Here is a 27,902-nt window from a genome sequence, read left to right as displayed (position 1 = left end):
GAACGAATTTTTCTCAAAATTAATAGGTATCTACATGTTGACTACTAACAAAAAATAGTAGTCTTCATTATTCAATGTGGATGCGAGACCATATATACGAATGTATGTATATATCTGATTACTTAATGTTCATAACAGAAAACACTCTTTGTATAAGCTTAGCTGCACATTCCAGGGCATCTCTGGAACAAGAGAATCCATCATATAAATCACCTTCAACCACGTAAAAATTAAATGTTTCAATTAATTTTTACATTATGCAAAAATAAGGTAGGAAAAAGTTTGAAGAGAAGAGAAATGCGGAAGTCGGGAGACTGTTAAAAATTGGATGGTGCTGTATGTTCAAAAATGGGCGAACCAATGTCCATGATGAAGAGAGAACCTCGACCGAGTATCGTGAATGCAGATCTGATTTGTTTGGTTGACAAAAAGGTTAGAGTAAACCGCAGGTTTACCATGTCAGAGCTTAGTGAGGATTTTCCACAGATTAGTCGTACTCTTGTGTACAAAGTGATTACCGAAGATTTGGGCTACTGGAAACTTTCTGCCAGATGGGTTCCTAAACTCCTTTCTGAGGAACAAAAGGCTCAGCCGATGGGAGCAGCACTGTCCTTTCTTGAGCATTACGAAAGAGAAGGTGATGCTTTTCTCGATCAGATTATGAAAGGAGATGAGACTTGGGTGCGGTATGTGAATGCAGAAACAAAGCTTCAATCAATGCAGTGGGGCCATACTCACTCCCTGAAAAATTCCACAAAGTGTCGTCAAACACTTTCCACGAGGAAACTTGTGGCAACTGTCTTCTGGGACAGAAAAGGAATTTTGCTAATGGAGTTCTTGGAGAGGAATGCGACAATTAACGCTGAGCGTTACTGTAACACACTAATAAACTTGAAAAGCGCAATTTAAAACAAACGTCACAACAAATGTTGAGCTCTGGGGTGATTTTCCTGTATGACAACACCCGGCCGTATACAGCGCGTCATACTGTGACCAAACTCCGAAAGTTCAACTGGGAAGTATTGGATCGCCCTCCCTATAGCCCACATTTGGTACCTAGCGATTACCATCTCTTCATGCACATGAAGACGTGACTTGGCTCGAAGTGCTTTGACAATGACGAAGAGTTGAGAATCAGCGTCGTAGGTTGGCCGAATTCTACGATTGTGGAATTTCAAAGCTCGTCAAATGCTACGACAAGTGTCTCAATGTGACTGGAAAATGTGTGGAAAAATAAATTAGAGTGTACAATTTCAAACGTATTGTAACCCAATTCTGTAACGTCATTCACAGGTTTGTAAAAAATAAATGGCTACTTTATGAATAGCCCTCGTAGAACAAAGATACATATTGCTTTTTTATATAAAAACATTCTAGCATCCCCAGAAAGAGTAAGTTACGTACTCGTGCTCAGAGGGCATTCCACATAATGTTAAGATATTTTATTAAATAACAGAGTAAAAAGTAAAAAAAGAAAAAGAAAAAAGAAAAAGAAAAAAGAAGAAGAAAAACATATCAGAATAATTGAACTTTAAATTTTCTCTCTAGACAGGAATTTTTAATTGATTTTTTAAAATAAGGAGCATTAGTAAATTGTACACTATCTACCAAAAAGTAATTGCTAGAAGTCATGTTTCTACTGTGCAGTGGTATGCAGACAATAAGGTGACCAGTTGAACTGGCCTGCACAGAGTCCTGATCTCAATCACATTGAGCACCTTTAAGACGAATTGGACCGGCGATTGAGGTTTCGGGAAATTCGGCCAACTTCCATTGTCCAACTGAGTGCCATATTGCAAGAGGAATGGCGACGCATTCCAGTGGATATCCCACACAAACTAGTGGAAAACATGCCTGAAAGGGTGGCTGCTGTTATAGCAACAAGAGGTGGTACCACGAGGTTCTAAAGGGGCAAAAATAGTGCCCAATTACTTTTTTGTAGATAGTGTATATTTGGGAATTTAGCTATTAAGTTACCATGTTATAAAGCCTTGCACCGAAATAGCTACTGTGATTATATGCTACAGTTATGATACATTTAGGTTCTGTTAAGCATAATATATGTTTTCTGATCTTTTGGTTTTATATTTATGTCAGTGATGTCAAAGCAAGCGCATTTTTCTGACCTTGACGTCGAGCGCGGGCATCAAGCGCTAAGTATGGAAAGAGGAAGGGTTGTGTATATGAGTAAGCAGCCTGTAGGATTAAGAAAACAGTGGTGCACAAACTTCAAACGGAACGTGACTTTTATGTCGTTATTTTTATATGGCTTCTTTCTGTTTGATATTATCTATATTGTCTGTAAAACAAAAGTACTAATACCAATTTCTTAATATTGCAGTTGTTTTTAAATGTTAATAACATAATTAAGAGTTAAGAAGGAATATTCACATAAATTCCATAGTAGTACAACTATACTGTACTAAATATCCCAAAAAAAGAGATTGAGTATGACATGACAAGTTGTAATTGATATTGATGATACCTTTAGCCCTATAAAAATAATCAATCAACTAATCAAGAAAATATTACAGTACACAGCAAAGTTACCTAGGTGCTGTATATGTTTTAAGTGTAACTAATATTCCATAACAAAACTCTTATCACATTATGCTTTTAAGGTGATATTGGTGAGCAACTTCCTATCATCAGAATATTAAATTATTTTCTCGAAATGTGCTGAAGCTATAGAGCTGACATTTTTACAACACATGGGGATGTATCTTTTGCTTATGATGTAACAGTAGTTGCTTTGTTAGTCATTCATTTCCATGCGAATATTTTCAAAACTTTCAATACACTAACTTCAGTAATATGCATTTACGGTATATTAAATTAACGAAAACATTCTGTAAGGCTACTAAATAAATAGGCCTGTATCTGAAAATTTCACTTGTCTATAAAGAAAGTTGAGAAAATATTTCTTTTGAACAAAAAAATCAAACTTGTGAAAAATGAACATTAAAATTAAAACTTACATTCTTATAATGCAATACTTCCAGACAAATCTAAAATTTAACATGGATACAGTTTTAATAAGTTCTCTTCCCTTTATCTATTGAATCAGTGCTGACCATCCCTGAACAGGCTCTCCTGAGCTCTAAAGCACGCGCTTGCTCCTATGGGCATCAATTGACATCACTGATTTATGTGAATATAAATTAAATATATTTCGGTTTTTATGTACGAAATTCAATAATACATTGTTATAAATTTGATGGAAGTCAAATACTTTAAATCCTGAATACAACAGTTCTGAAGGGTTATTAAGAGTTTATTAAGGCATAACTTTATTATTCTTTTCTGTAGCAGAGTTGTTGGCATGGATGGAGGTACTATTAGCACTGTATTAACTTCGCACTTTCTTAAACATCAACCATAGTACACCAACTATTTACTTTTCTTACACATACTGCTACCATAACCACTAAAAAGTTTTGATCAACACTTCAACCATTAATGCTTCATTATACTACTCTGATTGCTCTCTGCAATTTTTTTAGTTGGTTATTTAACGACCCTGTATTAACTACTAGGATATTTGGCATTGATTGTATTGGTAATAGCGTGATGGTATTTGGGAAGATGAGGCTGAGGGTTCGTCAAAGATTACCTGACATTCGCATTCGTCTTATGGTTGGAGAAAACCTCGGAAAAACTACCAGTAATGAGCACAAGCTGGAATTGAACCCATGCCCGAGTGCAACTTTGGATCAGCAGGATCCTTGTCCTTGTAAGCTTTTTATTTGTTATACACATTAATGGTAACATTTTCACAATTCACTTTTTTGCTTTAAAAAGCTAACAATTATTGTGTCTACTTACTGATTGATGTCCACGTTTTTCTTCAGTGATACCGTACACCGCAGCATAGAATAATGAATCCACAGAGAACTTGATTTCTTCTTTTCACTTTTCATTTAACAATATTCAAGCATAAACTTTTCAGAAATATTCTCTACTTTTTTTTACACACTCTTAAAACTTCTTATATTCCTCTTCATACCTCTGTCGCGATTTTGTTGGAATTAATAAATCAGTACAGCTGTTAATGCAATACCATTGACACTTATATTTATAAATAGTCATGGTGACAGTACCGACAATAATAACATTCTTCAAATGTTTCTTGTACATGGCCCTCTATATGAATCGATCACCTACAAAGCAAATGTATATAGCTTCAAATGTTTCTCGTACAAGGCCCTCTATATGAATCGATCACCTACAAAGCAAATGTATATAGCTGGCAATAAAAATTTTACATTTTGACAATATTCAATTTTACATTATTTTTTTATCAAAGCAGATGAAACTTTGTACGGTACACATGTCGTAACTTCATATTACAATAGTAGACTGGTTATCAAACTCGGCCTGCAGCCTTGTTTGGTTTGTTTTGTGCATTTATAATCGTTAGTTGAGTGTTTAGTTTTGTGTTGTGGGTTTATATTCGTTTGCTGAGTGTTCCATTTACACAGAAACATTTACATAGACCTAAAAATAGTGAAATAAGTATAGTTGTAGTGTTCTGTTTATTTATAGTTGTTATATTTAGTTGGATAAGTTGTCAATTATGCCTAAGAAGAAAAGTATTAGATCTGTACTTAGTTCTGCTCTGAATGAAAGAAGATGGGGTCCTAAAACAGTGAAACAAATTGAGAAAAAATTCTCGTTTTTCATGAAATTGTTCAAAGTGACCACCAACAGCATCCAAACACTACTGATGCCGCCGAACTGCTCCACGAACTAAGTTCTGTAATGTGTCCAGTGTCATAGCTGCACATGACGTTAAATTTTGATTTGTTCTCGTAGCACATCCAGTGTAGCTGGCGTTTCCCAATAAACAACATCCTTTAGGGTCCCCCATATGTAGAAATTGATGTTAGGTTTGGGGACTGTGCTGCGTACTCGACAGCACCTCTTCGACCTATCCATTAAGCTACAATTTCCCCGAAAATGAGAATTTTGTCTGAATTTGTTCTAAAGTTATTTATAAACAAACAGTGTATACTTTTTTTGGGCTAATCTGTATTTTAAGTCATGTTATGTTACATTAAAATTAAATTTCAAATCAAAATTCTGAAGAAATTTTAAGAAAACAGCAATAATAAATCTTGGTCAGTATTACTTACTGAAAAAGAATATATAAGGTATATGATTCTTTTCGACATGATTCAGTAGCAAAATTTCGGATGCTAACTGGTCATGACTGTTTGCAGCACCCTGTTTAAAATTGAAATTTTTTGTTCACCAAAATGCATCCTGTGTAATCTAGAAGACTCTTTGATGAATCAAGAACATTTACGAAAATGTCCAGCTTTGGCATCAGATTTTTTGGATTCGGACTCTAAATTATACTGCAAAGTTAGAAGGTGAATGGAGAACTCCCAAGTGTCTGGGCAATAGATACTGCTGCTGCTACTATGTTACATTAAACCAAGTTTTATTTAATTTCCATTTCGACATGTACAAAACACAGTTCTGAATTCATTTATGCTTTAGATTGCATTAATGCAATTTCTCCAAAGTATCATTTGTCTCTTCTTGGCAATGCATAAACAATGTCACATTACAAAAATTCTGCTAACAAGTTTGGAGTTAGACCTTCTATATAACCCTAAATTATATGTGTTTTTTAGGTTTTCACGGTGAATGTGATTTGGATATTGCACTATGTCCTGGAGCTAACATTTCTAACGTTTCGAAACTACATACAGGTTCCATGATCAGGGCAGAGAGCCTAGGTAAGACCAGACAGTTCGCCTACTCTGCTGGGCATGTAGCGCCTGGCCGTTCCACGTGCTGAGCTCAAATGATAAATTCTGAGGGGAATATCTGTCAGTGACTAAGCTCTTAAGAGGCTTGTGAGGCTCATATAGCCTACCGGTACATATATATTCTTATATGAGGTCTCGCCATCCTCATTGAATAATCAATGAATCGATTCCAGGTGCTGGAACGAATTTTTCTCAAATTAATAGATATTTACAGTATAGCTATCAGAATGCTGCATTGGAGTTAAATCGCTCGCTTGAACTTGGTCGAGTGTCGCACCCTTGAGTGAGGTAAGATAGGTCGTGATACGCTCGTAATAAATAGAAGCACAGTACAAGGTCACCTCACCAACATGTCTTATCTTGTATGGAAGGCGACAAATAAGATACACATATGTTTTGCTCACACGGTAAAAATAAGGCTTTATTTTCTGCGTTTATGACAAACGTTTAATGGAACAGTCAGTGGAACGTACCAAAACAGGAACATGAAGTTATCAATAAAATAGTATGAAAAACTTCGATATACAGTTATTATTGCTAATTCATAATTATTCAATATTTGATTTACCACATATATAATTTGATAGGTCCATACATAGTGTTCCGCCTATATACTGCGACAATGTAGAAACGTTTTACAAAATATTATTGATATAGCAGTAGATTAATAACAATATTAGTACAGAGATAACGTCACAGAAAATATAATAAAACGAATAATCAAGCTGCACAACTGTTACAGACGCAAAGATTGATACACTAATTATTAGAGATTATTATTATTATTATTATTACTAGAAAACTTGATACAGTTCTTGCATTATCGTGATTGTGTTCTCCGTTTATAATAATTACATTTACATCCAATAACATCTATCAGATATGGCAAAAACAGAATCATTCCTGCGTGGAAAAAAAAAAAAAAAAAAAAAGAACATTTACCTACAATATTTATATTACAGTTTAATGCAAGTTTTGTAATTGTACTATGGAGAGGTTAGTTAAACACTGCAAAGTTTTGAAATGATAAACATCCTTGATGTTACTACACAGTTCATCACTGTAACAAGAACGAATGTCTAACGCTCGGCTTATACCGTTCGAGGATTTATCGCTCATGACAATTTTACCCATCATGCATGTGCGCTACCTATCGATTATGCTATGAACTACTTAGCGCTCGAGCGAAAACGTCGATGCAGACCTCTGATGGCTACTTATAGCCATTGATTATTCAATGAGGATGGCGAGACCTCATATAAAAAATATATATGTATATATCAATGTTAACAGTAACTCATGAACTGTTGTTGAAAATGACCATGAAGCCATTTAAATATGCGCGCCTGCATACATGGCTTGAATGTCTTAATTGCAGGTAGTAGGCTATTGATAATACAATGAGAGAAGTTCGGCCGTCACCATGGATCATGTCCCGGTGTGGGTCAGATGGAAAGAGCATTCAGCGCGCACAGCTGAGAGGTTCCGGGTTCGATTCCAGGTGCCGGAATTTTTTTTTCTCAAATTAATAGATTTTGATTCTTAGCAGACCCAAAAAAATTGAGTTATTATACCTAGTAACAATAGGTCTATACGTTTGCAATAATGATGTATCGTAAGACTTGGTTTTCACTCACATCCTTCACTGTTGACAGTCATTCCAGGATGCAGAGTTTGGTGCGAGATTTGTGGCAGAAATCTCTAAACCTCTAAAAAGGCATGGCTACGACCTTGACTCGGAAGCTTGAAGGGGACAAGAGAGGAGATATCAATTCACTACATCTCAGTATGAAACAAGGCTAGCCTTCTGCCAAAATAATATGTCGCGCTATATTGGTGTTCTGGGGGTGATGATGGTCGCCTTCTCGTGGTACCCCCTGAACTATGTTTAATGAACATAGAAAAAAAAACGACCATCCAACATGCTCCAGTGACAAATACAATCCGAAGTAAAATATTTCGGAGGTAAAAAAAGTCCCCTCATTCGGATCTCCGGACGGGGAATATTTTAGCATCACATAAGAAGACAAAACACAATATAATTCTACCTCAGCTGAAGGTCTTACAGTGGAATGCTGGGGGCCTTAATCAAGCCAAGAAAACTAAAATACATAAAATTCTAATAGATAAAGACATTGATATGTTTGCAATAATGGAAGCCAATGTTGCAGCTGAACAATTACAGTTCTTTGTTTTCAAGAACTACAATACATTTCTGGGTCATTTGCGAAATTTGTATAACAAATGGACGATTGAGAACGTCAAAATTAAAGTATTATTTAGTGCATATTCTGCATGTATTAATATAGTGCAATGTCTCTGCCATAGTAATCAGCCACTGTACACTGACCTTGCTTTACAGCATTCTCTACAAGCATCGATGAATCTTTGATGGCACGACGAAATATCAGGAGTGTTATGGGACAAGACAGTGGATCTTTATAGAAATAGAATTCCTTTGTTTTTATATCAGATATTCTTCAAACAGTGCATAGTTCTTAGAATAGTAACAGAACTAACTTCAGATCAAAAATGAACAATTAGTATATTAAATATCTTAATATCAAATCTTTTACCTAATATAAAATAATAACTTGTTCAGTAATTAACAGAAACCATCATCATCATCATCATCATCATCATCATCATCATCATCATCATCATCAACATCATCATCATCGTCATCATCATCGTCATTGCAGGTATTAGGCCCAGTGGCCTGTTATGGTCTCTGTCCATCTTTTCAGGGGGCGTCCCAAAGATCGTCTTCCATGTGGTATATAGTGGAGAATTTGTCTTGGGAGTCTGGAACGGAGTCCCAAAGCCGGTCCAAAGGCTATAAGGTGGCAACCCCACCACTGAACTTACTACTCCTCGGCTAGCAACCGATTAGTAGGACATTTATATGCTTTCAAGTCTCCGAACCATTCTTTCAGTAACAATTATCTTAGTAGATTGCCCTTAAGGCGAGATATTTGAGCTTTAATTTCTTTAATGATAGATAATTAGAAAAAAATTGAGGCTCTGTTTTGAATGATGTAACAGACATGACATGGAGTAACAGATCTGACAGGTAACAGACATGACAAAGCAAATAAGCATGTGCGAACCTAAAGTTTTTTTTTTTTTGGCTTAAAAATCTCCAAAATAGCAACTTAACTACTGCACACGTGTACTATTATGTCCTCTTGATCTTGACTTTATATCTTGTTATTTGTGGAAAACACAACACCAACAGATCTGACAGAGTAACAATTAATGCTTAGACTAAAACATAAAGCAAGAGTATGACACACAAACAAATCTAAATGGGTGAACATAGCAGTACAATCAAGATGGTTTTTTGTGCATCATCTTGGCTTGTGCTGACATTGGTGGATTTCTTTTTCAACTGTGTACCCATAGGAACAGAATGGTGTAACAGAGCTGACTGATTTACTGGACTAGAGTAATTATGCAATCATATTATAAGGAAATATAAAGTCAGACACAAATGCAGAAGTTTTGATAATATCAAATGTTTCTTTAATTTTTTTTTCAATTACATTATTAAACAGTGCTTTTTCTGTACATAATCGTGCTCCATTTTAAATACTTAACTAGTATGGACAAGGCATTTTAGCTGTTACTATGAGAATTTTATTTTATTCTCGTGAAATATTGCACATCAAGGAAATACTTCTTGTGACTTTACTACATTAGTATTGAAACTACTCACTGTTAAGAATTTATAACTCTATCGTTACCAGTATAAATGCAATAATTGGAAGGGTATGAATTGATGGAACTCATTTGTTATCAAATTCTGCAAATGACACTTCTACAACAGGGAGCTTCTACCTGAAAGCCAGATTTGCATAATATATTCGTTACTTCAGATTTGTCTTCCTCAGTCATTTGTTTAATAATGTTGAAGGTTAAAGTTACCGTATTCCTCTTTTGATGCCAACTAGTATGCCACTAGCTCTTTGCTTGCTTTGGGATCTAAAGGGAAGAAACATTAAAAAAAAGATTAATACAAAACAAAATTAGTTCACACATAACAATAAATATTATACACAAACTGAAGGATTACCAATGGGTTCACCTATATCAAGTATATTATCTGAAATCTTTATTCATAATATAGAACAAACACACATACTAAACACTGACAACAACAAACACGCAGAGAGAATAATGTACTGGCATCGATATGTAGGTAACATAATAGCCCTATATAATGGAAACAAAAGACAAATAGAAAACCTACATCAACAACTCAACAAAATACATCCCAAATTAATGTATACAATAGAAACAGAACGTAACCAAGCTATAAATTTCTTAGACATCACCATAACCAAAACAAATAATAGACATGAATTCAAAATATACAGGAAGCCCACCACAACTGCAACACACATACACAATTCGTCTAACCATCCCATACAACATAAACATGCAGTTTTCCGTACAAAGACACACAGATTAATTAACATACCAATGAACAATGACAACAATACTGAAGAAATAAACACAATAAAATATATAGCACAAGACAATGGGTATAACTCTAACATGATAGACACACTAATAAAAAAGTCAAAACAAAAACAGAACAAACCAACACAAACACCACGTGAGAATAAATAAATAACATTAACATATCACAACCAATACTTACAAAATTGCAATTTCATTCAGAAAACTAAAATACTAGATAGCATACAAAACAAATAACACAACACAGAAATATCTAAATAATCACATCAAACATTCAAATAAATATAATTCAACTGGGGTTTAGAAACTAAAATGCAATAGTTGCCCACATTTTTACATAGGACAGACAGGAAGAACCTTTCAAACAAGATATAAAGAACACATCAAAGATATAACCAAACCATACATCACATCAAATTACGCAGAACATATTATCAACAATAATCATGACTACAATAATACAGAAACAGATATGGAAATTCTACACATCACACCAAAAAGTCCACAGTTAAACATCTTAGAACAATACGAAATATACAAACATACAATAACACACCCACAACATATACTTAATACACAATTACAGTTCAATACCCACACATTATTCGACATCATGATACATAGCACACAAACAAACACCCCCACCATAGGAGCAACTCACCCCCACCCCTACAACTGACGAATGCAAATGGCAGTATGCAAGATCAACAGGAACATCAGTAGTTCGTAGGATACTGAAGATGATACAGAACCGGCATCAAAACGGGCCGTCTGTCTAAGGTACATAACCTTCTTAAAAAATTTTAACACTTTTAACGTGTGTTTAAACAATTTTAAGTTTTTTAAACAAAATGTTAACGTGAACCAGAATCAATGACATCAAAAGTAGCTCGTGATTCAGCCAGAAAACAAGCAGAAGAGAACAGTAATAGAGACAATTTTATAGACTGGAAACTTGTAAAGTGGCCACATTTAAGAAAGAAGTACTCTCAGCCAGGGGCACACCCAGGAATTTCTCTTGGGGGGGGGGGGGTCCAATGAAAGAACGTCAAGTTATATAAATGCACGCACGCACGCATATACACACAAACATACCTCTTTCAATTTCTTTTTACAAAACAAAATCCAGTCTTCTTGGCTTTATCTTTAGTGCAGTAACCACATCTTGTGGAGAAACTGTGATATCATGATGGATGTTTAGCAAAGCAAGACCATTTAGACGATCATTTCCCATGGTGTTTCTCAGGTATGACTTTAATCTCTTAAGAGTCGAAAACGACCTTTCACTTGTACTTGTGGACACTGGCAATGTTAATAAAATCTTCAACAGCTCTTTCACATGAGGATAGAAATCATATTCACATGCAATATAGGCTACATTTCCCACACTGACTTGTACTGTTTTCCTTTACAAAATGTGTTCCAGAGTTCAAATTCACATACCAATTCCTCATCTTGGACACAAAAATTAGTATCTACTTGAGAATAAAACTTGGCCAGAACTATAAAATCACTAGCAACCCCATCTTCCTTGATCAGACGCAAAAATTTTGTCAAAATGTTATGTTTAGCAAATCTTGTTTTTATCTGAGACTGCATATTAGATAGGAATGGCAAAAATACAGTCCTCCTGTAATATTCCTCAGCATTATCAGCAGGAACATTGCTGCGGAATTGTGAACGTTGTCCAGATGCACATCGACGGATTCTAATTTCCTCTCCAAGTGACGACAGCTGAGTAGAAACCGTCGAGAATATAGATTTAAACTGGTCTTTTGCTGCATCACTAACCTCTTGTAACACTTCTAAAACATTTTCTACATGGTTAAGTGCTTTTTCCAAATTCATATCTGTCTTCTGAAGGTATTCACTTAAGGTTTTTGTTACACAGAAGAGCTTGTTGATTACGTGAAGGGAAATTAGGAATGCAGGCTTGGTCACTGAAGAATTCAGCATATCGGCTTTGGAAGATACATCCTTGTCAGTCCACAAAGAAATGGTTTTCAATGCAGGGAGGACAGCATCCATCAGTTCCATTAATACCATCACAGAGTCATGTCTTTCTATCCATCTAGTAGCACACATTTGGACGAGTTTGCTTCTTTTATTTTCAGGACAAAGCTCTTTTATACTATTTATTAATACATCTTGCCTTTTGGGAGTGTTGAAAAATTCACACACTTTACCTACAATGCCAATGCAATTCCTGATTTCTGGAACACAACATGCATCTGATATGGCGAGGTTCAAACTGTGAGAAGCACAATGGACATATAAAGCGGCAGGGCATTCTTTAAGAATAAAGGCCTGGGCACCTTGAAACTGTCCACTCATTGCACTTGCACCATCATATCCTTGCCCTCTCATATATTTCAAATCAACATTAAATCGAGTGAGGCTCTCAAGAATTGTTCTAGCCAAATTTATTCCAGTTGTCTCAGAAACTGGAATAAACTGTAGGAATTCTTCTCTGATGCTATCATTTTCAAGGAAACGTACTGACAGAGAAAACTGTTCAGTCCCACTGACATCTACACTTTCATCAGCTAAGATAGCAAAACATCTTGCCTCAGTCACTCTCACTACTATTTGGCTACGAATAATATAGTTACAGGCTGATATAATTTCATTTTGTGTCTTCCAGCTTATGTAACTTGCATTTTTTCCACAGACTAATAGATGGCTCTTTAAGTTATCATCTCCTGCATCAACACGCTCCCTTAACAAAGCTCTAAAATTTCCCTCATTATGATTTGGTGGAGTTTCCAAATCAAAGGGACCGAAGTCCTTATGCCCACGTAATGGTATGCCTTGGCGGCCACAAAATATAACGGTTTTAATTATCGGGAGTATCCTTTGAACATTTACATTCCCTTGCTCTCTTCATACTTTATCAATCTGCAAAGAAACTGGCAATTCGTTACCTTGTTCGATAGATTTTAATTTAGTGTAAGTATCCACAGAATTCAGGTGATACTGTAACTTTTCATGCCTGTTAAATGTTTCACATGCATGTTTCCAATTGTCAAATGGCTGATTCACTAACCTTCCTGTTGGTGTAGCTTCGTGCATTCCAACCTCTTGAGGTGCAAACAAAACACAGTATTTACAAAATGCACCGTTTTGTTTGTCTGAATAAGCTAACCACTTCCATCGTTGGAGCCATCTCTTTTGGAAACTGAGGTTTTTTTTTTTTCTTTCCAACTGGTTTTACTGGGAACTTGAAATTCTCATTCGGCACCCAAATGGAATTTAGTGTCTCAAATTTCTCCCTTGATGAAAGTACTCTGTTAACAAAAGAACTTATATCTTTACCACTAGAGTCCACATTCAGTAATACCGATGTTGGGGTTGATGATGACGATGCAGACGGTTCAAGAATACCTATATTGGCATCATGTTGTAGGCAACGAGTTAGAAAGAGAAGACTATAGAGTGGCCATGTTGTCCTGTACAGCGCTCTTTGCGGTGCCACCGCGAAACACAGCAGATCTGAGCTAAGCGCCCACCTTTGTAAAAATTCGTCTGCTTACAATGTTGTATAACGGAGGTAAGAAGTACAAAAAAAACGAAGAAAAAACATGCCTGTTGTGTGTGCTGCATATAACTGCAATGTCAAAAGGAAAAACACAACTGATATATCATATTTCATGTAAATTTATGAAGTTAAGTCCATAGTTTTGTTAATTAGCAGCATTTTTTTTTCATGCTTAAATGTGTAACAACGCCCGGCATAAACAAAATAAATGGTTCACTGGTAATGTACTTAAACTAAATACGGATAAAACCAATACAATTCCGTTTCAGACCCAGTGAAAAACAAATAGCAATACAATATTAAAACTGTATTTCGACACCGGCATCCTTTATTTCTGCTCCTTCTGTCCTTACTGCTTATACAAGAAGACGATGAGCTGTAGCTTATAAGAAGTTAGGCCTATTTCGAAGACAAACGATTAATCAAATAAATGATTCACTAGTAATAAAGTTAAACTAAATACGGATAAAACCGCTGCAATTCCGTTTCAAACCTAGTAATAGCAATCAAATATTAAAATTGTATTTCGACACTCGCATCCAAAATAACGCAAAACTCTGGGGTAGGTCGTATTGTTGTTAGTATTTTGACTGGAAGGACATGAAAGAACATAATTGAGCACCCACGTGCAATAATGGGGTAAGTATGAATATATTTCGTAACTACTTACCCCATTATTGTACGTGGGTGCTCAATTATACACTAATAATTATCTGTGGTGCCACAGCCCTTGAAAGGCTCAGACAGACCAGCCGGCTGTTGGCCTCACGTTCACATTTCGATAATAATTATACTTTACTGTAACAAAAAAACTGAAAGTGTGTTTTGTCATGTTTCACCCACGTTATAAGCTTGGAGGTAAAGGTTGTTTACTACAGATAGGGCCTACTTTCATTCTATATCTTATGGTATAGTAAATAGTTTTGCAACGTGTAGAGACTGGGAAAACAACTTAATAAAATCATCCGAATCATACTCGTTCATTTTATAGGCAATGCTGCAGGTCGCATTTAAAAGAACCTAGGAATATTAACATTTTCTTCAGTATATTTGCTAGGACTTCTTGTCATACTACATGACAAATTTGCTTAGGTTATTCTTTTAAGCATTCCTTCTAGGAATAGCTCAAGTGTTTTAAATTTAGCGTACATAAGTTTAGATTAAGTTCCTATCACGTATTTGACGAAATACTAGGTTTTTCCACTTCAGTTTAACTGATTTATGCAAACGAAATTAAGACAGCTGACGATTCTAATGTCAGTTATCACAACGCCCACTTTGTTTTGGGCGCATAAGTTCATTACCAACGGTCGTTCAATTTTCTTCAAACATGGCGGGGCAATGACCACTCTATATCTTTCTCTTTCTAACTCGTTGGTTGTAGGTTAGGTACAGTCTCAATATTGCACTTAGCCACCTTTGATGGAACCGAGCTGAAAAAATTGGTAATTTTATGTTTTTGCATTGTGAGCACTTGTGCTAATACTACTATTAAGTTAATATATCACATAACAGTTTTCACAACTTCACATTAATAATTCTTCAAGACACAAATACTTGGAAAATCAAACACAGACCAGTCAAATACCGCCAATACTTATTATAATCAATGATAGATACTTTGGCAACATTGAACTCAATCTGCTAAGCAGTGATGACAACGTGATGGTTGGAACACAGCGAGTACAGAATTGTGCATTCTTTGTTGGCTGATGGCACTCGGCTACGTTTTCAGCAGCAGAGAGCTCTAGCTACCAACGATTATAGTAGGATGCCATTAGATGGACTTGGCTAGCAGGAAAAATCAGAAGTGTTACGTACTGTACATGGACGTGAATCATTTCGGTGAAATTAGAGTAAACGGAATTATATGCTATCAACGCTTAAAAATTCAGTAGTAATGTTACAACTTTGGGGGGGGGGGTCCGGGCCCGATGGACCCCCCCCCCGTGAGTGCGCCCTTGTAGGCAATGTTTTAACAATTTTATCTCTAAAATGGACTACCGGTATAGAAAAGATGGTATAAAAGCTTACCCGAATTTATATCTAATATCACAAAGAGTAATCCACCAAGTAATTCACTTATAATTTACAAAAATACACAACTAACAGACCCCCAGGTTATTGCAAACGCCTTTTTAAGTACATATACAATAATATATAGAATCACAACAACTCACAAAAAGTTAGAAAAAAACATGAAAAAATATCAAGATGAGCAAAAGAGGTGTGTTTACATGAAACACAAGAGAAGTGTTTGTTGTTAGTTTCACAATCCATGAACTAGATGCAGCTATTGGGACTCTTAAATGCAATGAAGTCTCTGGTCCAGATTTAATTCATTCAGAATTTATCAAGAACCTTGGAGACAAGTTTTACAGTACCAGCATCTGCTAACTGAAAAAGAAAATCATTACCAGTATTATACCCATTTTGAAGAAAGGTAAAACTTCATCTAATATTAATAACTACACACCTATTTCTCTTACAAGCCAGATATGGAAAATATGGAAAGAATGATTGCTGCACGTCACAATTGGTTCCTTGAATCCAACAACTTGTTTTCAAAACAGCAATCTGGGTTTATACCAGGGGCGTGCATTTAGGGCAAGTGGGGTAAGCGCCGCATACCCTAGTAGACACACTTCAAATTAATGTATCAATTTTATCTCATTCAGCTTACAGATGAACATTTTTTAATAAAGTGTATTCTGCACTTTATATATAAGTGTTCTGGATTAACTACATTTCTGCAGTAAGGCAGCTCTTCGTTCACAGCTTGCCTGAAGCCTCATTTTACAGTGCTGGTGCATGCGCAGACAGTAGACAAGGATGGAAAATTTCCTCGTATACCACTGTATTGCCTATACGCCAGTACACAGCAAGAATAAGCGCTGGGATTATCGCTTGTCCAGACTTGACTTCCTGCAGAAGAATACCAGTGTAGAATTTGGCAGTGTGTGTGAAACATGAGATTTGTTTGTCAATTGAGATAGTGTTCAGGATCTTTCAGTTATTTGAAGATTTTGTTTCTTTGTGAGTGACAATTTATGTCGTAGTTTTCTGTGTATAAGCTAAATACGGTATTGATTAAGAATGGGTGATTCATTATGTCCTATTGAACAATTATTGAAACACACATTTCGATTACATTCTTTAGAAGAAAAATTAAACATAATACTAAGTGATTGATCATGTCCTGAAATGCCAACGCTTTTTGCAGCTCATAAAGACAAAGGAAAAGAATATACTCGATATTTTCAAGTGTCCCAACTCAGTGGATTGCAGGAAGTGCGAAATTAAATAAACTCTTTCACTGGCCCTGTCTTATGTTTTCTAAAGAAGAAACAGTTTGGTCTAAAAATAATGGTTATGATAATCTGAAAAATCTGCACAATGCCATTAATAAACATGAAAAGTCACAGGCACATATTTTTAGTGTTTTACAATTTAAGTCATTTGGATCATCTCGAATAGATGTACAGTCAGATTCACAACTTCGTGTCACTGTCGAGCAACACAATGAAATGATGCGAAAGAACAGGGAAATATTGAAGAGGTTAATTGATACAATCTATTTTCTAGCCATACATGAATTGCCATTTCGTGGTCATTGTGAGTCAGAAGAGGCAGTTAACAAAGGAGTATATTTAGGTGCGCTCAATTACCTTGCAAAATATGACTTAACCCTCAGCCATCATCTGGAAACTTCTGCCACGTTCCGCGGAACTTCAAATCGAATACAGAATGATTTGATTCTCGCTGTAAGTGATGTTGTTATGGATAACATAAAACAAGAACTTTCAAAAACGTCATTTGTTGCAATCATGCTAGACGAAATTTCAGACATTATGAATGCATCCCAGCTTTCAACCACTCTTAGGTATGTTGATTCAGAGAATGGTGAGATTAATGAAAGATTCATATGTTTTACTGATGTAAGCAATGATAGATCTGCTAGTGGTTTATTCGAACATGTCCAAAGTATAGCCACTGAGTATGACATAAGCAACAAGCTCGTTGCTCAAACGTTCGATGGAGCTGCTGTCATGGCTGGTCACACAAATGGTCTGAGAACTAAATTTCTTGAAAAATATTCTAAGGCAATATTTGTGCACTGTTTGTCATAAATTAAATTTAATCTTGCCCCAATCACTTACGTGTTTGAAAGAGAGCAGAATATGTTTACAGACTTTAACTGGTTTGGGTTCTTTCTTCAGTAAATCATCCAAAAGAACAACGGCTTAAGGAATATACCTCAAAGAAAATGCCTAGACATGCTCCAACTAGATGGAATTTCACACCGCGTCTTATTCAGACTGTAAAGGAACATAGGGATGAATTCATTGGATTTTTTCAAGACATATTAGAAGACAGTTCTACCTGGGACAGTGTAACAGTTGTTACTGCACAAGGCTTCCTTACATTTCTGACCAGTTTTGAGACATCACTGTTATTAGTTATTTTCAGTAAGATATTCAGCTACACTGACATACTTTTCAATATACTACAGTTCAAATCTTTAGATATTCAGCATTGCTGTGAAAAAATTACAGAAACAAAAAAGACATATCCAAAATCTCAGAAAATTTTGGGATTCTATAAGGATAGAAACTGTAGTTTACCACCATGAAGATGATGGAACTCCAAGTAAATGTCGTCGCACAGAACAAGACCCTGAAGTTGCAAGAAAGGCCCTTTACATTGAGATAATCGATACAATAGTTTTTCAAATTGACGAAAGATTTAGTTCTATGAATAACTTAAACTTTGTGGCTTTGTTACAACCTCAGAAGTACGAAGAATTTAGGGTGAACTTTCCTGCTATTATATTTAACATTTTGAAAGAAAATCAGTCGGACACGTTTGATTTTATCAGTCTGAAAAATGAACTCATTGTGCTCTACTCTTATGATGAATTTTCTGGACAACATCCGTACCAGGTGTTAATACACTCAAGAAAAAACAACTTGACACAGCATTACCAGAAGTCTATAAACTTGGATTACTTATTGTCACTATCCCTAGCATCACAGCTTCCGTAGAGTGAACATTCTCTGCACTTAGAAGAATAAAATCATACCAGCGATCAACACAAAGCCAAGAACGTCTTAACGGGTTAGCACTTCTATCCATTGAAAAGGGACTTCTTCATAAGTGATACAATCTGCCACATTTTATGAAGATGTAATCAAAAAGTTCACAAAACAAGAAAGAAGAATGGACTTTACTTATAAGTACTGTAATACATTTCTACAGCTACTGTCGTTGCTGTTCATCGCCATATTACATGTAAGTAAGCCTAATGAAAGAATGCTATAATATTATTTATTAACATTTTGTAGTACTGTAGCTAAAACAGTCTATATATATACAGGGTGATTCACGAGGATTTACAGTCACTTATGGAGCTTATTTGCGAAGACATTCTGAGAAAAAAGTCATATAAACGTTTGTTCTAATCACAATATTTTCAGAGTTACATCAATTTGAAGTTGTTAGTAAAATACCTTTTTTCTTTAGTTTTACGGGAAAAAAATATTACAAATAAAGAATGAACTATTCAGAAGTGCCATTTCTTTAATTGGCTAGTTTTCTGAAGCTAAAAATAAGCTCCGTAAGGGATGGTAAATCCTCGTTAATCACACTGTATGTATATATATATATATATATATATATATATTTAGAAAAGCTGTAAGTTTCATAAGTCATGACTAATATGTATAAAAGAAATGTCAATAAGAAAACTTCAGAGCTTACCCACACAAAAATTACACTGCACGCCCTTGCTTTATACAATACCACTCACCCAGTGATGATATTCAAAAAGTTTAACAATCAGTAATGTATGTTAAACATATACTGTATATGTCCATGGTAATTGCAAATATTACCTAGAAAAATTTAACAACCGGTTCGTCAATACTGGTGCGAGCCGGCCGAATATCACCACTGCACTCACCTAACGAACAAGTTGTTTATTTCAGTCAGGGTATTAAAGAAGCCATGAACAAAAAAGAACATACTGCAGTTGTTTTCGTTGATTTCAAATCTGCTTATGACAGCATATGGAGGAGTAGCCTAAGCTTGTAGACAAATTGCACAAAATAGGAATCTGAGGTAATATGCTCTGTTAGTTACAAGACTTTATCACACAGCGATTCAACACAGTTAAATATCAGTCATAGTTTTCAAAATACAAACACACAGCTATGGGTGTACTTCAAGGAGCAGTGTTGAGTACAACATTATTTAATATATTTATCAACGATCTTCCTAAATATTTGGCAAAAAAGTAAAGTTTGCATTTTTTGCTGATGACCTCGTCATCTGGATTTCAAAACCAAAGAATAAGCTCAAGTCATTGGAAACCCAAATTAACACAGCTATCACTAAATTGGAATATTGGTGCTCTACTAACCTAATGCAAGTAAATGCAGACAAAACTAAATATCAAATATTCACAAATGTCACTAAACCAGTTAACATAAACATCAAGCTTAATGGACTTCTCTTACAAAGAGCAATCAATTCACAATATCTAGGAGTCATATTTGATACTGGTAACAAATTATCTTGAAAAGATGATATTAATACTGTAATAGAAAAAGCCAAAAAGAGATTAAATCTGTTAAAAAGATTAGCTGGCTGCAAATGGGGAAGCCAGAGATGTACCGGTACATTAAATTCCACTTATATGTACATGAAACCTGTCCTCAAATATTGTAGTGAAATACTCATCACATGCACCCCACAACAATGAAATAAAATAGAAAAATTTCAAAACCAAGCAGTACATTTAATTATAGGTGCAGGGAAATCCACACCAACAGATTCAATGAGACAACTTACTCAACAAAAGCCACTGATACACGACTTTCAAGAACAAGCAGAAATCCGGTATGAGAAATTAATTAGACTGTCTAATGCAGACTATTGGAGAAAATACAAAATCTTCCCTAAGTTACTAAATTAAACACACAAGAAGGATTTATGCAGAAAGTTAAAAGATTACAAACGCATCTCATTCCCCAAACTAACATTGAAATGTCACAAATCCGACAAAATCCCTTGGAATACATAGCTATTCAAACTGGAAACAACTTATTGGAACCAAACCAAACCAAATGCTCTTCCCTTAAACATATCCAAAACAACTGTTGTTCCGTTTTCACTAAGGTCCAATGGTCTTAAATCTCCTCAATCTTCTTGTAGGCTCAAAATTCGTCATTCTTATTGTTCTTCTTAAAATTGTGAATGTCCTATATTAACCGAATCCTCAGAAGTTAGGTATTTAGGCATTACAATTGACCAACATTTACGATGGAATAAACGTATTACATATTCATGCAATAGATTACGTAAAACTTTATATCTTTGTTATACTTCAGTCATATTTACCAGTCAATATTTTTTTCGTCTCATTTACTTAGCTTTATTTCAATCCATTCTCCAATGTGGAATTTTAGGATGGGGAAATGCTTGTAATTCTAATTTCACTCCACTAATACTTATTCAGAAAAGAATAATTAAAATAAACCAATTGATTACTCATCCGAGCTTTTGTTCACTGATTTTAATGTTTTGAAAATTAAACAGATTTACTATATTGCCTTATTAAACTTCATAGATAAAAATCGTAATAAATTCAAATTGTATCATCATAAATATGTAACTAAAAGATCCGATTTTATACGACTAGAGGAAACGAAGTGTTTAACAAGCCCAGCTCTTAGCTATGATACCTACTATGGTCCAAGGTTATACAATAAAATAATTGAAAAATACCCAAATTTGGAAAATTTTAGTATAAAAATTTCAAAAGTAGCGTTAGGAATTTAATTTTTAAAGAATATACATAGGTTGGATAAAAAGTAATGGCAGCACTGCTGTCACGTGACGATGGTGCATTCGAGAGCTGCCAGCTGTGTGGACATGAACAAGGACTGTTAGATGAGTTAGTGCAGCCAGCGGCGACAATACTCCATCAATTTACTGCAGTGTGTAGAACGTTCACTTTCATAGGGATAGTGCGAGCACCCTACGACCATCCTTACAATACTAGAGCAACATTCCAGGATCAAAATTGAAATGGCACGAGGTCATAGTGCACAAGAATGTTTTCAGGGACTGCGTGAAGCATGTGGCGATGCAGCGTTGCCATATCGCACAGTTGCACGATGGGTTAAAGCGTTCCGCGAAGGCCTTGTTGCACCGGTACCAAAGGGAAGGTGACGACTTTCTTGGACGAATCGTCGCTATGGACGAAACCTGGACTCGCTCGTATGAACCAAACTTGAAATGTCAATCAAATGAATGGAAGCATCCTGGTTCTCCTTGTCCAAAGAAAGTGCGCCCTACACAAAGTGCTGTGAAGATGTTCATTGTGGCGTATGACATTGATGGGGTAATACTGCACCACGCTGTACCTCCAAGGCAGACGGAAAGCGCGGACTACTGGAACATCCACCGTACTCACCCGATATGATCCATGCAATTACGATCTTTTCACCAAAGTGAAAGAACCACTGCGAGGGACCCGATACAATATCAGAGATGAACTTATCCATACTTTAGGGTGGTCAATACAGAACATCAACAAAGATGGACACGCTGATGGTGTACGACGCCTTCCAAACATTTGGCAAAAGGTAATAAATAAGGGGGGCGACTATATAGAAGGTACGTAAATGTTGTACCCCTGTGAATAAAGCCATGTCGGAAATATCGAACTGTTGCCATTACTTTTTATCCAACCCTAGTATGTTAATTTAATATGTGTATGTATTTGTATGATTTAAATTGTTAAAATTGAAATTGTATTTTATTCCTATAATTGTTTTTTTCTTGACCCACTTTGTGTCAAATAATTATCTTTGTTTGTGTTAAGTATGTGTTTAGATAACTCCCTGAGCACGAGTTTTTTACTCCTTCAGGTAAGAATTAAGAGTGTATTTTTGCACATGTTATTTTACTAACAATAAACAATTGTTAAAAACGATACAAATCCAAACGTAGCAAAATAATTAATAGCAAATATCGTTGTGAAACCTGGCTACACATTTACAGCGACTGATCTTTACTAACCGATTTTGATGCTGCAGGAGCTGGAGGAACTTATAAATTTTTCTCTATAAAGAAGTCAGGAAGGACTCCACACAACTTCTCAGTGCTGCACCCTGATCAAGCAGCTCCAAAAACTGGCAAGAAAATAGTTGTGCAATAGGTTCCAGCGCACTGCGCATTACAGGGAATGAATTGGTGGGCAACTGGCTGCGAAAGGCTGCACCGTAACACAAAACATGTTACTCAAAAATCATTTATTTCTGTCACATTAAATAAAAAAATTCAATACAAACAAAAATTTCTGAACAGAATAAAGGAATCAGCTAAAGATAAATCATGGGAACCCCTCCTCCAAAATATAAACATCATCCCTGAAGAACCAAGAAATTCAGCAGTGACAGCCTTCTACCTTCTGACCGGGCATGATTCTTTGGCAGCTCATTTACATAGAATCAGCATCTCCCTCTTACCCAATTGTGTGTTATGTGGAAAGGACGTAATCATGGATAAGTACCACCTGGAAAATTGAGAAGCCTTGCCTGTTCACCTCAACATCACGGAAAAATACTAGACTGCAAGAGAGCTAATGGCTTCATTGCCATGATACCAGAACTTTGGCTACAAACCAACCAACCAACCATATTGGTTTTCTCTGAATGAGCTGCGTTTTGAGTATTAGTTTGATCAAAAGTGAATATGTGTTGTGCATATTAATTTTGTGTAAAATGGCACATTGAAGTCATTATTTGTAGAATTAAAAGAGAAACTGTAGGCCCTATTCAAGTTGGATGTATGAAACAAAATGTGCTTACAAAGACAGAAGATCGACACCGAATTTACATATTAAAAAAGCACATGGAGGAAAACAAAGTATAAATTTTCAATTTTCATGATATAAGAAATATGCTTCGCTAACAGAGTGTTATGAGACATATCGTCGTTGTTCCTGCAATAACTCCTATGTGACATATCTTATCATTTTTAGGTTTTTGCTCTATTAAATAACTTAAATAGTGATACAGCAAATAATAAAATCTCCTATTTGCAATTATATTTCTTTCTTTCGAAAATGTAAGAATTCACAGTCTTCTATGTACGGCTGCCATAGGCTGAATAAATGTGTTTTTTCTTCCTACTGAAAACTTTTATATTTTGCACATAGGAGTTATTGCAGGAACAACGATATACGAGTATCTGTATTCTCTTCTGGGGTGAAAATGAGTGGACCTCACCTTCTTGAGGGGTCTGTCACAAAAAGAAATGATAGAAAAGCCGAGAATCTTCTGCTATATAAAAATATATAAAGTAAGCAAATTTTTTCAGCTTAGGCTACCCAGTATTTATACCTTAGCTTCATCACTGATATGTAGAGCCCGGATTTTATGTAATTACATATTTTGTTCCTATATACAGTGATGGACAAAAGTATTCGGGAAAGTAATAATTAGCTTTTAAATTACTTGTAGGTGGGAATGTAATGAAGAGAAATGAGAATGCTTCTGAAAATAAATAATTGTATTGTCATATGTTATAAATGTATACAGAAAATAAATAATTGTATTGTCATATGTTATAAATGTATATAGAAAAACATTGTATGATTTGGCTACAAGAAGCTTGGACAAAAGTATTCAAAAATAGACACAAAATATAAACAAAACAAACATTAGTACTTAGTTGCCCACCATCTCCTGCGAATGACTTCTTTCAATCGTACAGGCATGGAAGAAACTAATTTTTCAGTGACATTCCGCCCTATTTGATGCCATTCCTCTAGAAGTTTCTGTCTGAGATCATTCCTGTTGGATATTCGATGTTTCCGGACTCGTTTCTGCAGTTCAGACCACAAATGTTCGATTGGATTCAAGTCAGGGGATTGGGGTGGAGTGTGCAAAGTGTGAGGTGTATTGTAGACAATCCACAAACGAAAAATTTCTGCGGTATGTTTTGGGTCATTATCTTGTTGAAAATAATAATCCCCTAAAAGACCAAGTTTATCTGCACTCTTCTTAAGATTGTCCTGGAATATCTGCATGTACTTGAACTTGTCCAAGGGTAAATTGTCAGTAAATACCAGTTCTCCTACACCAGTGGCAGACATGCACCCCCACACCATGACATCTCCACCTCCATGCTTAACTGTTGATATAATATTCTTCTAGTCTAATTCTGTGTTCGGTTTTCTCCAGACCAAAAGTCGCCCATCAGAATGAAATATATTAAATTTACTTTCATCTGAAAATATAACTTTGTTCCAGAACCCTGCAGCTTTGTCGACAAATTCATTTGCGAACAGTAGTCTCTTCTATTTATTTACCTTACTTATACAGGGTTTCCTCCATGGCACCCTGGCATTGTACCCGGCCCGGTGAAGAGCTCTGGTTACCATTTTAGGATGAACATCTGTACCAAAATCGTCCTGTAAATTAGCTGCTATTTCTGATGCACTCACCTTTGGATTTTTCTTCACTGTCTTAATAATCTCCCTTTCTTCCCTGTTGGTTAGCTTTCGTGGACGACCTGTGCGCTCTCTATTTATTAATGTCTTCCGTTCTCTAACATTTTTTATAATACTACACACTGTAGAACAGCTTCTGTTGACAGCATTTGCAATTTCGGCATACGTCTTCTGTTGTTTGTGTAAATTTATAATACAGTAATTCTTCTTTCTTGAATAGTTGTCTCTTTACTTTTACGTCCCATTACACTAGCACGTGTTACAGCTTTGCATGTCAGGAGAATACTGTGACTCGTTTGTCTATCAACTGCATCAAAACGATGGTTGAAGCACTAGCGAGTGTATACAGCATTTTTGTCTCCACGATTGCAATATTCGAATAATCCTGTCCTAGCATATTATGGTTCAAACGATTGCTAGTTGCTTTATGTTCAGTTTGACACCGATTTCTCTGTATAGATAGAAACAATAAGGAATTATGTTATGATAAAAAGAAAAATTAGTACAATTATAACGTTAATTCGTCAGAATGTTTAATTTAATGAAGATAAAGGGTTCATACGAATATTTCTGTCCATCACTGTATGTAGCTATAAGGAAAGCTAAAATGTTGGCGAATCATATCAAAGAGATCATTATTCCAATGTTTTAAAGTTACATATTTTTACACATTTTGGTGTATAATAAATATTTTGGCATATTTCACATATTTTGAAAGAATACACATTTTTTTCACCAATTTTCCCTCTACTTAATTCTTAAGTTATATGTTTTAAAATTGTTTATAAAGCTTATTTCTTCGTCTCCAGTGCGTAAATATAATTTAATAATTGAAAATAGTAACGTATTCTGTGAAAAAATGGACATTTGTTTGCAATGCTAATAGTGTGTATATCCCTTAAGAAGTAACGGTAAAGTAGGAACAAATACCACTGCGAAGGGTGGGTCATTGTACTGCTAACGCGGTGAAGGAAAAAGTGAAAGTTACCCTATGGGTATAACCATTTCCCACAAACATCTCGAATCAATTGCTCTAAAAGAAAACAATAGTTTTTTTTTTCTGTTTTCTTATGAAGCTTATTTTGACATCAGGTGATACAAATAGCTAGTCTACTGCTGGATTTCAATTGACGATTCCTTTACTACGACGGTAAAATCGTGCTATGCAAAGTGTGTGGCGAACACATTGGTTGCTCCATGAAGTCACAGTTAGAACAGCATTTAAAAATTGAACTTCATGTGAGAAATAAAAAACGTGCTCCGTTGAAAAGAAACAAGTTCTTGTTACACAAGTGGTGGTGCAACATTCTTCGTCTTGTACCAGTGAATTTAATAAAAATTTGTGCGTGGCAATGGTTGCTGCAAACATACCATGGTATAAACTTGGAGTTCCAAAGTTTCAAGCTTTCCTACGCAAATACCGCAACTTCAATATTTCGCATGAATCAACACTCCATAAAAATTATTTGAACTCCTGCTACATTGACACAATGGAAACGATTAGAGCTGAACTTGATGATTTCTACTTATGGGTTGCCACTGACGAGACGATCAATGACAGCAAAAAATATGGAAAAAAATATTCAATTATTAATTGCGCCACCAAACAATAATTAATTGAGGTTGAATCACATGTGCACCTGTAATTTTTCATTAGTGTGCAAAAATACATCCAATAAAGTTTAATTTTTAAGTTACATATTTTTTATTTATTACTAGGGCAAGGCATTTAATGACCTATAAATTGGTAAAAAATGCAAAATAAAAAATGCATTTATGACCTAAAAAATACAAAAAATGACCTAAAAAAAAAACAAAAAAATGACCAATAAAAAGTAAAGCATTGCCAATGAAAATACTTTTAATTACGTTAAGTACTCACTTGATTACTGAACTACATAAAATTTTAAAAAATCCATGTTACAGTACCTTGTATTGCAGAAAATTCATTTCAAGTGCACTTTTACAACAATTTTGAATTGCAGTTAACAATCAAAACTTGGCGGAGATTTTCAAACAAAAATGATTGTCTATTGTCTGCTAGTACCGACTTATAAACGGAAAAGCTTCTCTCTACTTCAACGGAAACAATTGGAGCAAACTAAAAGCAAGCAATATCTCCTGGATTTAATTCACAGTCAGGAAGAGAAAAATTGTCACCAGACAAAGCTCTGCCAATTGAACACAATGTTGTGTACCCCCTGTTCTTGCTTAGACAGTTTTTCATTTTCATTGACACTGCATCACCCACTTTACCACATGCACGGCTCAAATCATTCACCACTTTATCCACTATTTGTAGCTGTTCCACTAATGTCACTTGGGATTTTGCCAGTGCAGTTATGACATCAGGAAGGAATCCAAAATTAGTATTTATGTAAGAAAGTTTACCAGCAATTTCTTTATCAGCTAACAGTTCTTGCGCCTTTTTTATTGACACTGACTCACCATTATCAAAAGAATCAACCACTTTCTTCACAACATCGAAATTCTTGCAATAATAACTGCAAGCTTGGAGCCATGTTCCCCATCTAGTCAAAACAGGTGAAAATGGCAATTGGATTTCTGGAGCTTC

At 35.4% G+C, this 27,902-nt stretch overlaps 1 protein-coding gene across 8 annotated transcripts in view; it reads right to left on the bottom strand.

The window, feature by feature from the left end:
• The window catches only part of LOC138705125 (uncharacterized), a 208,425-nt gene that overhangs the window by 160,681 nt on the left and 19,842 nt on the right, over window positions 1-27,902 (bottom strand). For 4 of the 8 annotated variants that reach the window (XR_011333631.1, XR_011333630.1, XR_011333632.1 and 1 more), the window contains exons 5-6: window positions 13,312-13,552; window positions 9,708-9,764 (exon numbers count right to left, since the gene is read on the bottom strand). Coding sequence is in view for 1 of the 8 variants with exons in the window: in XM_069833777.1 (XP_069689878.1) it covers window positions 9,708-9,764; window positions 13,312-13,337 (83 nt within the window). In the remaining 7 variants the exon portion in view is untranslated. Of the gene's footprint in view, window positions 1-4; window positions 4,226-9,282; window positions 9,765-13,311; window positions 13,553-22,890; window positions 23,087-27,902 lie in introns of those variants that run through there. The other 4 variants (XR_011333633.1, XR_011333629.1, XR_011333635.1 and 1 more) reach the window with 4 other exon arrangements.

The sequence above is a fragment of the Periplaneta americana genome, chromosome 8, assembly GCF_040183065.1.
Source record: "Periplaneta americana isolate PAMFEO1 chromosome 8, P.americana_PAMFEO1_priV1, whole genome shotgun sequence".
Lineage (NCBI taxonomy): Eukaryota > Metazoa > Arthropoda > Insecta > Blattodea > Blattidae > Periplaneta > Periplaneta americana.
Note: the sequence above shows the minus strand (reverse complement) of the source record. Positions and strands in the feature narration are given on the sequence as shown.